Raw genomic sequence first — 14,160 nt, 5'->3', positions numbered from 1 at the left:
GTACAATTTTTCTAGCAAAGAAATTGGATGGGGGCTAGAGCAATAATCAGCAAGCAGGGCACTTACTGTGCACACGGCCAACTCGGGTTCGATCCCAGAACCCCATATAGTTCCCTGTGCCCCACCAGGGTAATCCCCGAGCACAGAGACAGGAGTCCTGAGCACTATCAGTGATAGCCCCAAAACAAACAAAAGAGAAAACAAGTTGTGCTTATGTGCTTTATTTAAATCTTTGTATCTGAGATTCTATTAGAGGAAATCAAAACAGACCATAAATGTGGTATGTAGAAAGCTGTGAATCACATTAAAGTCATTAAAGTTGCCAAGTTTATGGTCAAAACATTGTTAAATTATGATACGCTTAAATACATATATTTGGGAGGGCTTCCCAGGAGGGGCTTCCCAGGCTCCATCCGGTGATGCTCAGGGGGCCATGTCATGTCACCTTATATATTTTAAACAGTGCTTAGGAAGAATTTTTGAAAACAGACAATTTTAAATATACATTTTTTAATTTCATTCAGCCACAAAAAGGAATGTTGAAATTGTGATAATGCATGCTACAATACAGATAAATCTTGGAAAAAATATACAGTGAAATAAATTAGGCCCAAAGATAAATGTAATTTCACGTAGATTAAATAACTAGAAATTCATAGAGACTGGAAGTACACAAGCCAGTACTGTGGACTGTGGAGGGATGAGAGAACAGGAAATTAATACCCAATGGGTGTTTTCTGTTTTGACTTGATGAAATCTGGAAACATTGGTAACAGCTGCATAACACTGAAAATGTAATGAACGGATACCATCAATTGTATAATTAGCAATGGTTAAAATGGCCAAATATGCGTCTTTATCTTTTATCAGAAGGAAAAAAACCCAAGACTAGGGGGAAAAGAAAGGTGCAGGGAGACTGCACAATATATCAACTTATTTTCCTTTATGATAGGACAATGATTTTATTTAAATCACTTTACTTACGGAAACATAAGTGTCTCTTTGTCTTATAACACAAATTTGCTGTGCCTGGTTTATTTATTTATTTTGATTTTGGAGTCATGCCTGACAGTAGAGGACTTACTTCTGGCTTTATGCTCAGGGGACACTCCTAGTGGGCTTATGGGACACAGGGGATCAAAACTAGGTTTGCTGCGGGCTAGGCAAGTGTCCTACCTGCTGTACTATCTCTCTGACACCACAATGCTTGCATTAACCCAATACAAATGTATTTTGAGAGCCAATGCTACTGCTCTGAAAGGATAAGAACAGTTCTGCTATGATAAAGAGGCGTCCAACAGAGAAGGTGATTCTAGTTAGACAACACTGCCGGCTAGAGGCCCTGCCTGCCCCAAGAGGGTTTTTTCTTTCTCGTGCATGGTGCCGGGAACTGAACTATGCGAGGATGTGCTCCAGGGAGTGGGGAGGATACAAGCCACATTCCCAGCCAAGAATGTTTTCAGGAAGAATTCTCAATACAAAAAAATATGCTTCTAATAATCACTTTTTGTGGGGGCACATTTCAACGATTCTTAAGGACATTTTTTAAATTGCAAAACATTATTATTCCTTGACATCGCATTCTTGTACCCTTGCACCCTGCACATAACTCTTAGCCTCAGACTATCTCTAAAATTTATGACGGTTAAGATCCGGGATGATCTTGGCAAAGGACCTTTGGCAAAGGACATGAGGTTCTGGGAGGAACTAGAGGTTTTGGTTTGTTTTGCTGTTTTGTTGTCCGTAAAGGGTCATTTTAGTGAGAATATTTTTATTAGATGTAGAAATAGAGCTTAATTAAGGTACTGGTCCTTACTTTCGTTTGGTGGTGGTGGTAGGTGGGTGCTTGGACCACACCTGACAGTGCCTCAAGGCTTATCCCTGGCTCTGTATTCAGGCAGTGCCCAGAATCGAATCTGTATTGGCTGTGTGAAAGGCAAGTGGCTTCCATCTATACTATCTCTCCAGTCCTGCATCTTCCAGAATGAGGCAAGCAGTCTCCTGAGGAGTCATAGCAATAGCAAGGACCACGCCCAACAGCAGCTTAAACCTGGGTTCCTAGAGCCCTGTCTTGTAGACCAGTAGCCTGCAGATGATGGCCAGATAGAACAAATCTGGTCCCGGGGCTGCTTTCATAAATACAGGGATTTTTTTTGGTGGGGGGAGCTAAGGGAGGGAGGTTTGCGGGGCACACCCAGTGGCACTCAGGGCTTACTCCTGGATCTGCACCCACAGATCACTCCTGGTGGGGAAACCTATGGCTGTTTTCACCTCACAATGGCAAAGTTGAGTCCATTTGCTAAAAGTCTAAAATATTTACTACCTGGCAAAAAAAATTTACAGAAAAATATTTCTAACCTCTGCCCTAGACCACAGAAAGCTTTCTTAGGGACCTAGAACCAGGAGGGACTCCTCTTACCTTCCCGAAGGGCAGAGACCTCGGGTAGTGGGAACAGGTCCTGCCTAACCAGTTCTATGTCAGGGAACACTGCAATAGTTTTACTTTTAGAAATGTTTGTTACCAGATGGCTTAATCCCTTAGAAAACTGACCTCAACTTTATTAAAAATAAAACAGAAACCACATAGATAAACCTTAAGCTCTGCCAAAACAACTATTATGACAAAAGTCCTCACACAGCACCTACTCTCCGAAAGCACCTAGCCATGAGTGCTACAAATGGCTCCATTCTGCTCCTCACGGGGCTCAGCCCGACCCTACAGCAGCGTCCCTTACGGGGATGATTCATCACAAGGTTCTTGGTTATGCTGGCTCAGGATGGGCTGTCAGTACTTTTCCGAATGAAAAATAAGCATATCATCAATTTTGGAAGTTTTGGAACATTTTCATTAGCCCCCCCCCCAAAAAAAAACCCTAGATTCTATTCTTCCCTCTCTCTTGCTCCTGGAAATCATGGACCTACATTATGTTTCTCTTGACCTTCCCTGATCTAGACATCTTACATGAAATTAATCTAATACTATATGCTTTTTTTCCCATAGGGCTTCATTTACATATCTTAAGGTTAAAATTTCTAGCCTTAATAACACAGACTAAGTATACCCTGATGAAAACCAAAAGAATACAAGTAATGAAAATACCTATCTGCACAGAAGAGTAATTATAACAAAAATTGTAAAATGAATAAAACATAACAATATGCATTTTAAATATATAAGTGCTCAGTATAGCTACAAACGAGGGTAGACAGAAGATGGTGTTAGTTTATAATGTATAAAAACTAAGATTCAAGAAATGATTAGAAGTGGGCTAGAGTGATAGTGCAGTGAGTAGGGCATTTGCCTTGCATGCGGCCAACCCAGGTTCAATCCTCAGCATCCCATATGGTCCCCAGCATGGCCAGGAGTAATTCCTGAGTGCGAGTGCAGAGCCAGAAGGAACCCCTGAGAATTGCGGGGTGTGACTCACAAAAGCCAAAAAAACCCCAAAAACCCAGAGGAAGAATAAATGATTAGAAGGTATTCTACATATGAAGTAAAGGTAAGTAAAATGGTAAAGTAAAAAGTTAGCAGAGGTGGAAGCTAGGGAGACAGCTCAAGGGTTTAGAGTGTACCATATAGGAGAGACCCAGGCTCCATCCCCAGCAACACAGAGTTCCTCTAGCCCTGAGTTAGAAGCAGCCTCCCAAGCACCTTTGGGTGTGACCCAACCCAATAAGAGTAAGCAGAGGTATTGAAAAATATAAATAAAGCCAACATTGGGATTAAAAAAAAAAGGTACGGATATGGCAAAAGAAAAAGAAATCAGCTTAATGGAAGTAGCAAACAAACCTTATAAATTATAAATTACTGAAGATAAAAAGAAGGAACTACGATGTTCTGATGTTCTTGCAAAATATCAGGCTCCCTATTTAACAGAAAATTCATTTCCTAACTTGAAATGTTAAGGCATTCATTTATCTTCTAATACTTAAAACTTTAGAAATCATCTTTTATATTTAAAAAATAGATTGTAAGAAGAAATCTTAGAACAAGAAATCATGAGAAGTTATGCAGGACTAACTTTTTAAGGACTACTCAAAAAAATAAATAAATCCAAAAAAATAAGAGAAAAATCAGAGATAGAGACTCTCAATAGGCTAGATGACAGGGGATATACACAGCATACTATAGTATGTTTGAAGGGCACCTGGAATGCTGCCTATATTGGAATAACCCACTGGATTACTAGAGCACTGGAAGTGTTATCAATTTTTAAAAGTTGGAATTTTGCACCTATGTGTGCCAGTGTCAAGCTTGGGCCACAACCTGTGCAAGGCATGTATTCTACCTCTGAGCTATATTCACCTCAATTGGAGAAAGTTAACCTTTGGATTAAATTTTTCAGTTTCCAGGACTAGAAGTTAATTAGACATCCACATTAAAATGCAAACAGCCACCCTGGAGCACCAAGCACTGCCGGGGAGGCCCTGATAAGCCTCATAGCTTTCCTCAGATCCTGGCACTAAACCTCTGGGCAGTTGGCAGTTCCTTGAGTACCGTTGGGGTGCCCTAAACTCACTGAGCATCACCTGGAAGGTCTCCCGCCAAAGAAAAATGTGTAAATGAATAAAATACTAAAGTCATTGATCAATATAGGGTAGGTCAGATTGTTTTTTATGTTAGCACAGCAAACAGACAACAGAACACTGCAAAAATAGAACAGATAAAGACTGGAAAAAGGGGGCCAAAACAAGCATGGCTTACAAAATATTGTCTAAAGGGAATTCCTAAGAGAATTCCTACCCTAGGGAACTGGCCTACAGAAAGGGGCAGGGAAGCACTAGAAAGTGGGAAAAGGGCAGGATGAAACAGAAGTAGAGGAAAACTGAAAAAAGAAGTTAAGCACTCCCAAATTAAACCACTTCATAATCTGGTTTTAGAATAGCTGGATGATCATCTCCAAAGGAGCACAATCACAGATTAGCAGCAAAGGATGAAGCAATTCTGAATATCAGTTCTATCTTTGGTTACAGAAGCCTAAGAAAAACAGGGAAACCATCTCTTAGAGTAATTTCTAATGGAATATACCACAACCAGCACTGGAGATTTCTAAACTTTCTGTCCCTCCACCCACATTCCTTACTCTACCTCAAACAGGCAAAAACCAGGAAGAGGAAAAGCCTGCAAAGGCAAAAGTGAGTTGTGTATTTTGTAGAAGCTCAGATGATTCAAATGATTATAACACGTGACTTTTCTTAACAATTGCAAGATCATTTCTCCACCTGAGTCTAATTAGAACACAGTTCCACTGAAATGATAAAAAGATCTGGCACTGAGGCTGGAACGATAGCACAGTGGTTTGATTCTCAGCATCCCATATAGTCCCCCGAGCACCGCCAGGAGTAATTCCCGAGTGCATGAGCCAGGAGTAACCCCTATGCATCACCGGGTGTGACCCAAAAAGAAAAAAAAAGATCTGGCACTTTGGCCAAAGTTAATAAAATTGTTACAGCTGAACTGAGACATGATTTTGACTGCCACCTAGTGGAAGAGATAGAATCAACCACAAGCCAAAGAGGCTAAATAATCTAAAAAGATCAAATGTTGCTTTCTGTACTGACATTGAACAAAGATACCACCCAAAGTGTGACGATATATAAGATGATCTGAGGATGCACAAGGATAAGTGCTATTTTAATTACTTGTTATCTTTTACAATTCATATTTGAAAAAAGTATAAATACTGCTTCTAATCCATCATTTCAGAAATAGGCAAAGGCTAAATTAACCCTAATTTTAAATAATAATAAAATTTTACAATATGCACATGAAATTATGATATTACCCAGCTCGTAATGGCATAAAAACAAAGTCACAATATGACTCAAATAACTGAAATTCAGGAAACAGTTGTCTAAGATGAATCTTCTTTATATATATGGCAATGTATAGAGAATATAAAATAAAATTTTTTTGATACTCAACATTTCTCTTATTTAATAATAAACACTTATTCTCTTTTCCGAAATAGGCTATTTCATAAGCAAATTAGTATCCAATACTGCTAATTCCCTATAAAGGCTTGCCTTCCTTAAAACATGCTTATCTAAGTAGTTATCTCATGTTTGTGAATAGCTGATCCTCTCTCACTTTGACAAGTTTCATTAAGAAAATACATCCTTTTAATCAACACCATTAACAAATTTCCAGTGAACTGAACTACTGACAATTTATTGCAATGGAATTAATTTTAATGACCTGTTTTACTGTCACAGTGGTTAATTATTTATCATAGAACTTAGAGGTTTCAAGACAATTCTAAGCATTCAGTCAACAATCATTAGTTCTTATATTCACAGATACTACAAAATGAAATGAAAATGACAAGATTCATAATTTCCTATGATGACTACTATGTGGAATGATCAATTTCTCTTGTAAAAATTTTACTTGTCACTACCAGCTGCAATAAAGATTAAAAATATTAACTACCTGGATAGTAGAAAGAGGATTATCAAGATTAGCTTTAAATCAATATTTCTTCATTTCCTGGATTGGAACCCATTTCAATCCTTAACAAAACAAGACTCTGTGGCAAGGAATAAATGGGATTACTGAGTATTTGTTCAGTACTCAAAGTACCTGCTATATTTCTACTTAAACACATTTTATATCTGAAGGCAACTACCCATTCTTAGAATTTTCTATTTATTCCTCCAGCTTCACTTACACATATCTCATAATTTACCAATTCATTTCTATCAAAACAGCAGTATGATCTATGTTCTGCTCTTGACTTTTCACTTAATAAATGTTGGAAACTTATTCCAATTTGGTATTAAAATAAAGTAACTTTTTTTTTTTTTTTGCTTTTTGGGTCATGCCCAGCAATGCACAGGGGTTACTCCTGGCTCATGCATCCAGAAAGTACTCCTGGCGGTGCTTGGGGGACCATATAGGGTGCTGGGAATTGAACCCGGGTTGAACGTGAAAGGCAAACAACTTACCCGCTGTGCTATCGCTCCAGCCCCTAAACTAACTTCTTTTGTTACTTCTATGTTTTGGACCACACCCAACAGTGCTCAGGGCTTACTCCTGACTCTGTGCTTGGGGATCACCCCTGCCAGGGTTGGAGTACACTATGGAGTGTGGAGGATAGAACCTGGCCAGGTCAAATGTGTGCAAGGCAAGAGCCCTACCCGTCGTACTAGCTCTCTGGCCCCATGTCACATCTTTCTTTTTAATGGCAGAAAACATTCCATTTTATGAATCTGCCAAAATATATTTATCCAGTCCTATAAGAAAAGACATTTTGTTTTCAATCTTGCAACTATAAAAATGCTGCATTAAGCAATTTTCTAAAAACATTATTAAACATTGTGAGCATAATCTTAAACGTGAAACTTCTAGGTGTTAACAAGCTTTGGAACTGTGAGCATAGTTTTTTTTTGTGGGACTGAGGGGATAATATTAAAGTTATGGATTTAAATATAAAGAGTTAAGACATTTTACTTTAGAGTCTTCCCACAGGCTAAAGAATATGCCTTTTCTGTACATACTTTACTGATTCTAGCACTTAAACATTTCTGAAAGGACTTGTGTCATAATCAACTCATCGCTGTCAGCCTGGTGGCAGTCAGGACAGCAGTTATTTCCAGGGGAAGACAGGCAACTGCCATCCTTGGCCATTTCAATCATCAAACTACTTAAGTACCATTTAAGGAATATCTAGGACATCGTCTGTGACACCTTCTGGTAAGATCAAGAAAGTGCAAGCATCAAAACAAAGCATCAGTGATTTGGACAAAAACTCTTTCAAGAGATGATCCAAGGAGAAGAACAGACATAGAATGATCACACTCATTTATGGAATATAATAAAACATGAGACTAATCTCCAAGGACAGTAGAAACAAGGACAAGGAGGATTAGCGTACAGTTGAAAGCCTGCCTCAAGTACTGGGGGAGAAGGCAATTGGGATAGAAAAGGAACCATTATGAAAGAGAGTCGGAAATGATCACTCTGTTTAAAAACTGTGTCTTTAAGTAGGTAAAGGAACAAACACGATAACCTCTCAGTATCTGTATTAGAAACCATAAACCATAATGCCTAAGAGAGTGTGTGTGGGGGGGGGGGAAGGAGGGCGGGAAAGAGAGAGAGAGAGTACCATAAACGTAGGCTGGGGGATGGGGGTGTGGGGGGGGCATGAGGGAAACTGGGGTCACTGGTGGTGGGATGAGTAAATGGTGTTGGATCATTGTATGGCTGAAACCCAATCATGAACAGCTTTGTAACTGTGTGTCTCACAGGGAAGGAAGGAAGGAAGGAAGGAAGGAAGGAAGGGAGGGAGGGAGGGAGGGAGGGAGGGAGGGAGGGAGGGAGGGAGGGAGGGAGGGAGGAAGGAAGGAAGGAAGGAAGGAAGGAAGGAAGGAAGGATCCATTATCAGAGGCTGGATATGGTACCACAGCAGAATATATTTCTGGTATGTGTGGGGCTCCTGGCACCACTATATATATATATATATATATATATATATATATATATATATGAGAATGAGAAAGAGAGAGAGAGAGAGAGAGAGAGAGAGAATACATTATGAGTGCCTTTAAAGGTACAAATGACAATTTTGATTTTTGTGAGGCAAAAAAAATCACCAGTTTATTCATTTGGGCTACACTGGACAGTACTTTAAGGGTACTCCAGGTCAGTGCAGAGGGATGGCTTCTAGTGTGCTCAGAAGACCATGCAGAGCCCGGGATTGAACCGGGGGCTCCAGCATGCAAATCGTGAGCTGCAGTTCACTAAGCCTTGCCCCTGGCTTCCAAAATATCACTCTTGATGACTCCAAGTCAAAAAACAACTCAGACCACAAAGGACCAAGATCAGAGGAGGTAGAGGTTTTGGGTGCTTTGCTGATGGTGCAGTAACTTTGTATGCCAAGAGCACGAACACTAATTCTATTGTAAATCATATACTTAAGAAAAATGGAAAGAAATTATTTGAAAGAATTAAATGTGAAATACTAGTGATATATTTTCTTTTTTAAAATAAAAATGGAATGGGAGGGGGTGACTCCCGAGCAGTGTAGACAGGGCCTGGGCGTGGTCCCAGAGATACTCAGTTTGGCTATGAATGCCTGAGGCTTCAGTGGTCAGCCTGGCAACATGGTGCAGCTGTGGCTGAGTGCTAGGAATCACCAAGGGCCACAGGAGAGCAGGCAGTGTGGGGCACAATGCAGGACCCCTGCATATAAAGCACGTGTGCTAGCTCTTTAAGCCATCCCAGGGACTCTATTTCCATTGCTGTTGTTTTGGGATCACACCGGGTGATGTACAGGGCTTACTCCTAGTTCTGTGCTCAGGGTCACTCTTGGCAGGGCTTAGGAGACCTTGTAGAGTGCTAGAAATTGAACTGAGTCAGCCACAGTGCAAGGCAAGAGTCCTACCTGCTGTACCATATCTTTGTCCACTATTTCCATTTTTCTGTTTCTTTTTGTTTTGGGGTCACACCCAGTGGTATTCAGGAATTATTCCTTGCAGGCCTGGCGGACCATATGGGGTGCCAAGGATTGAACCCAGGTCAGCCATGTGCCAGGCAAATGCCCTACCTGCTGTACTGCTGCCCAGCTATTTCCATTTTTATAACTGTTCAAGAGACATGACAAAAATAGCAAAATAGCAAGGTCAAGAGTTCTTCAGTAAATGCAGAATTTTTTTTCTGAGCCCTAAAGTGATTTTTCTGAGCCTTAAAGAGTCCTAAAGCAGTGGTTCTGACAGCAGTTTATCATAAGACTATAAACATATACATATAAACAAAATAATGCAACTTAGAATCAACATCTCAAATTTGAAGAAATACTTTAATTTTTATTTTAGGTCAATGAATCGCATTTTATAGTTTTTTTAAATAGATTTTGCACATTCTAAAGGTATTCCTATGGATTTATCTTTTCTTCGATCATATTCTCATCAAAATATTATTTCTGGCTATTTTGTAAGTAGTCTCTTGACTAAATTTTCATACAATTGACAATAATTTTAATGGGTTTCCTGGGTTTTTCAAGTATACAATGGAAAGAATTTTAGATTTAAAGTACTATCTTAAACTACCTACTAGAACTTAGCACCTGGCATACTGCCTTAAACAAAGCAGCCAACTGTATACAATGATTAAATGAATTCTATGAACGAATCTTACTTTGTAAAACTTACTCTAAACCCTCCCAAATTAGATACTGTGTTTCATGTTAAAAAAAGAAGTTTAAATGCCAAAATAGTACCCACATTTGTTCTTTCCCGAACAGAGACACATAGCTCTAATAAAAGTTTTATAATCGAAGGTATGTATGAGTTGCAACTATTTGTATTTTAGTAGTTTAAAACCCAACTTATAAAATAATTATTTTATTTTAAGCATTTACCTTTTAGATCTTATATCTGATGAGTCAAACTGGATATTCATTGGTCCGGTATTTACTTCTTGATCTACCTCAGAGATGAGGAGATGACTAGAATCACTATCTGTATTTGCCATTTTTCTCAGATTTTAAACTCTGAAGAATCCAGTCCTATGTAATCAGAAAAAAAATGCAAAGCTCAATTAAAAATCATTTTACTATTAAAATTAATACATTTGTTTGCATAAGAAATTGAAACCCTGGGAATTTGGTGACCCCTCTGCTATCTCCTGATCCCAAAGAATGTATTTTAATAAAGCACTGCATAAATGCAGTTACTGACTGAGGAGAGAGAAACTAAATATAGGCTGATGGATATAAATTTGGGTTGGTGGATATGATATTAACTTGACTGTAATCACAAATAAAGTACATTTAGGTTACTGTTTGCCTAAGTAAATGACATGGGCCCCTGGAAGTAGTGATGGGTGTGGATGGTAGATTCAGGTGCAAATAGCAGGTACCACCGTTCTATTTGCACGTACCAGGGGAGTGCTAAGTGATGTTCTCTTTTTTACTCTGAAAAAGCAGAGGCAAATAAAGTAAGTTTGGGAACCTCTGATTTAATAAATGTTTCTTTCCTTCTAAAACCATGTGGATTAGAGAAAACAGTACCCTAATATGAAACAAACTTACCAGGAAACACCATTATTTCCTACTTATCATTTTGTTTTATTATATCATTCTATCATTATCCCAAAGTGCTAATAAGTAAAAAGGTTGTGGAAAAAAGTCAAGTGAAGTTATTAGAATTAAAATATTCAAGGCCCTTGCATTGTCCAAATCAAATTAACTATGATGTGATGCAGATTCTGATTTTAAGGCAACTACTAACACAACAGAGAACAGTGTACAGATTAAAATTTAGTATGAGGGAACAGAGAATGATAAAGAAAAAAATCTACATAGAAAACACAAGAAAGAAAAAGAAGAAAACTTGAAAGAGGAAAAGCAGAATGCATAGAATTGATAATGACTGTTCTTATTCGAAAACCAAAAACACTGATAAACCAAATAAGAAACAGTCATTTCTCAAGCTTTAACTTACTTGTCCAATTGCAAACTTTTGCCAGAAGGGTTCACTTTCCTTTATACTAGGTTCACTAAGGACTCCTATTTTTTTTCTATACCTCTCTAGTCCCTCCTCCTCCTCCTGTCTTTTTTTTTTTTTTTCCCTTTTGCTTCTTGCCTTTCTAACCTAAAATTGCAGAGTCCAAACAGGGCTTGGGAGATTGCTCAGAGGTCTGAACAAAGTCTGTGGGAATCTTAGGTTTGACCCTCTGCTTGGGGGTGGTCCACTGAGCATTTCCAAGTAGAAAAACAAAGATTTTAAGGCTTAAGGGTAAAAGACTTTCTGTTTTTCCCTAATCCTAGGAGTCAGATATAAGAGGGAGGTTGAATTAGTAAGAAAACTTAGTTACAAAGTTGTAAGAAACACAAAGTGGTAGTTTTAATGAAGGAAATCTACATTTGGGGTGTTGGTGGGGGGGGGGGGGGGCGGATCTCCTTAGCCGCAGTCTGGAGCCCCTGAGTTTCTAGTGACACCCAGGCAGTTCATTGTTTGGAAGCACACATGAAGCCCTGGCATCTCCAGTGCTCTGGATCTGATGGTGCCCAGGGGGTTTGAGCACTACATCCTTTGGTGAGCAGGGCAAATGGTGCCAGGGTTTTCACTTGGGTCCTGCACATGAACTTATTCCCTGACCCCTGAGTCTACTGGTGACCTCTGGCACTGCTTGGGCACAGAAGCACTCATCTGAGCATCATCTGGCCTGCACTGCAGGGCTGAGTATCACTGAGTGGCGCCCCCCAGGTCCCCTCAGCACTGCTGGGTGTGGCCCCAACTAAAAGAAAAGCATTACAGGCAGCTGAGGGGTGACAGAGTCAAGTGTTGTCTTTTTCCTAAATAAGTCTGCCCTGAAGAAACGAAACACTAACTTCTTCCAGTCGAAACGTGTTAAGCCCAGGCATGAAGCAGCCTCACAGGGCAACACAAACACATAATAAATAGAACCTTGTTAGACTCAGGTGTGCATGTGAGGCTGAGTGCCCACATTCTGCTCTGTAATTTCTGCAGGTCCAGCAGGGGAAGCTGAGACACCCTGAGGGTTAGCGCTGAATGTGAACCGTGACCCAGGCAGCACATTGCAGCCACACAGCAAGTTCAATGCTTCTCAACCTTTCCCTGGCTGTGGATATCTTAGTTTGACATTCACTCCTTATTTTCATGTAAAGTCATCTGTAGTTGTTTTGAAGGCAGGGAAATTTTTCTGAGGCTAACAAAAGGGCCTACTGAAAAGCTGTTGTTCTTTTTTTTTTTTAAACTTTAAGTTTCCCTTCAGTGGTTACCTGTTAATCCTGAACAGGAAGGAAGAAAGGAAAGGAGAAAGAAAGAGAGTAAGGGAAGAAGGGAGAGAAAAAGGAAGGAAAGAAAGAAGGAAGGGAGGGAGGGAGGGAAGGAGGAAGGAAGGAAGGAAGGAAGGAAGGAAGGAAGGAAGGAAGGAAGGAAGGAAGGAAGGAAGGAAGGAAGGAAGGAGCCGGGAGGAGACAGCTCAAATGGCTAAGGACATGCCTAGTATGTGCAAGGCCCAGCATTTGATCACATGCAACGTAAGATCTGGTGGGAGTGGTTCCTGACCCCCTAACCCTGAACATAGCCCTTATTACATACAAAAAAGTACAAAGAGAAGAAAAAAAGGAGGGGATGCAAGTTAAAATTATCTACTGATGTCGGCAATGGCTGAAGGTATTGCTTGGCAGTAACGAAATTTAGTTTTCACTCAGTTGGAGCCTGTGTCCAGTCGGATTCCTAACCTGTGAAGTCGGACTAGCTGATTCCAGGTAAGAGGTTGGAGGCCACCTGCGAGCATGATCCTCGCTCTCACAACCCAAGGGGGGAGGGGGGCGGACGCGAAGGGAGATGTGGCAAGGACAGACCTGCCTCGGTCTCGCTGTCGTGGTCCAGGCTCGAAGGGTTTTCCTCTCCCTTCCTTCTCCCCTCTAACCCCCTGTTACCGGAACTGGCTAGTTCGAAGCGCTCCCTCTCCAGCAATTCCAGTTCTGCAAGTGCTCAACGACCATCACCCAACCCAGGGCGCCAGCCACTCTCCCAATCCCGGCAGGCGCCCCGGATTTTTTCGCATCTGACCGCGACAAGGGACGCGCGCGTCACCTCTGGAGCCGCCCCTCCTGGAACCCCCAACTTTGGCCCAATCGCTCCCCTAAGAAGCATTTCCGCCAAAGAACTCCGGTGCCAGTCGTCCGCACTCTGGGCTCAGTCATTCCCGTCGCGTCCCCCGTGTCCTGCGCTCCTCGGGAGCGGGGAATCTGCAAGATCAGGAAAACGTGCTCTACCTGTCCAGGCTAAATGCTCGATCTCGGAGAACCGGGCGGAAGGCGGAACCCCTTCCCGAATCCTCTCAATTGCAGCAGCAGCAGCACTGGTGATGCCCTAAACAGGAAAAGGCAACGACCCGGGCCGCGGGGGCTGGCGGGGGATGAAGTTCTGTGAGCTGTCAGCCCGGCACAGCTCTCAAAACTCCCGCCGGCCAGGACTACAACTCCCGGAGGGCGCCGCGGCAGCCCAGCCGCCCGTCGCCGCGGAGCTCAGGACCCACCCCCGCCCGGCCGGCCTCTGGAGCAAGGGCCGTCCCTCCCCGGGTCCCCCCAAGAGCTGCGCGTCCTCCTTCTGTGGTTCCACGTCCTGAGCTCTAAGGCCTCTTAAAGGAAAGAAACGTTAACACCCGCGGCCCTTATAAACCA

General features: G+C 41.3%; 1 protein-coding gene across 2 annotated transcripts in view; it reads right to left on the bottom strand.

Moving 5' to 3' along the window:
- SLC38A9 (solute carrier family 38 member 9) overlaps positions 1-13,812 on the bottom strand; it is a 69,741-nt gene extending 55,929 nt beyond the window's left edge. Inside the window, exons 1-2 of one of the 2 annotated variants that reach the window (XM_056112080.1) lie at positions 13,753-13,812; positions 10,363-10,509 (exon numbers count right to left, since the gene is read on the bottom strand). In XM_056112080.1, the coding sequence (XP_055968055.1) occupies positions 10,363-10,475 (113 nt within the window). In that variant the 5' untranslated portion in view covers positions 10,476-10,509; positions 13,753-13,812. Of the gene's footprint in view, positions 1-10,362; positions 10,510-13,752 lie in introns of those variants that run through there. The other variant, XM_056112081.1, reaches the window with a different exon arrangement.
- Between the last annotated feature and the right edge of the window lie 348 nt (positions 13,813-14,160).

Source organism: Sorex fumeus, unplaced genomic scaffold (assembly GCF_029834395.1).
Source record: "Sorex fumeus unplaced genomic scaffold, SorFum_2.1 ptg000015l, whole genome shotgun sequence".
Lineage (NCBI taxonomy): Eukaryota > Metazoa > Chordata > Mammalia > Eulipotyphla > Soricidae > Sorex > Sorex fumeus.
Note: the sequence above shows the minus strand (reverse complement) of the source record. Positions and strands in the feature narration are given on the sequence as shown.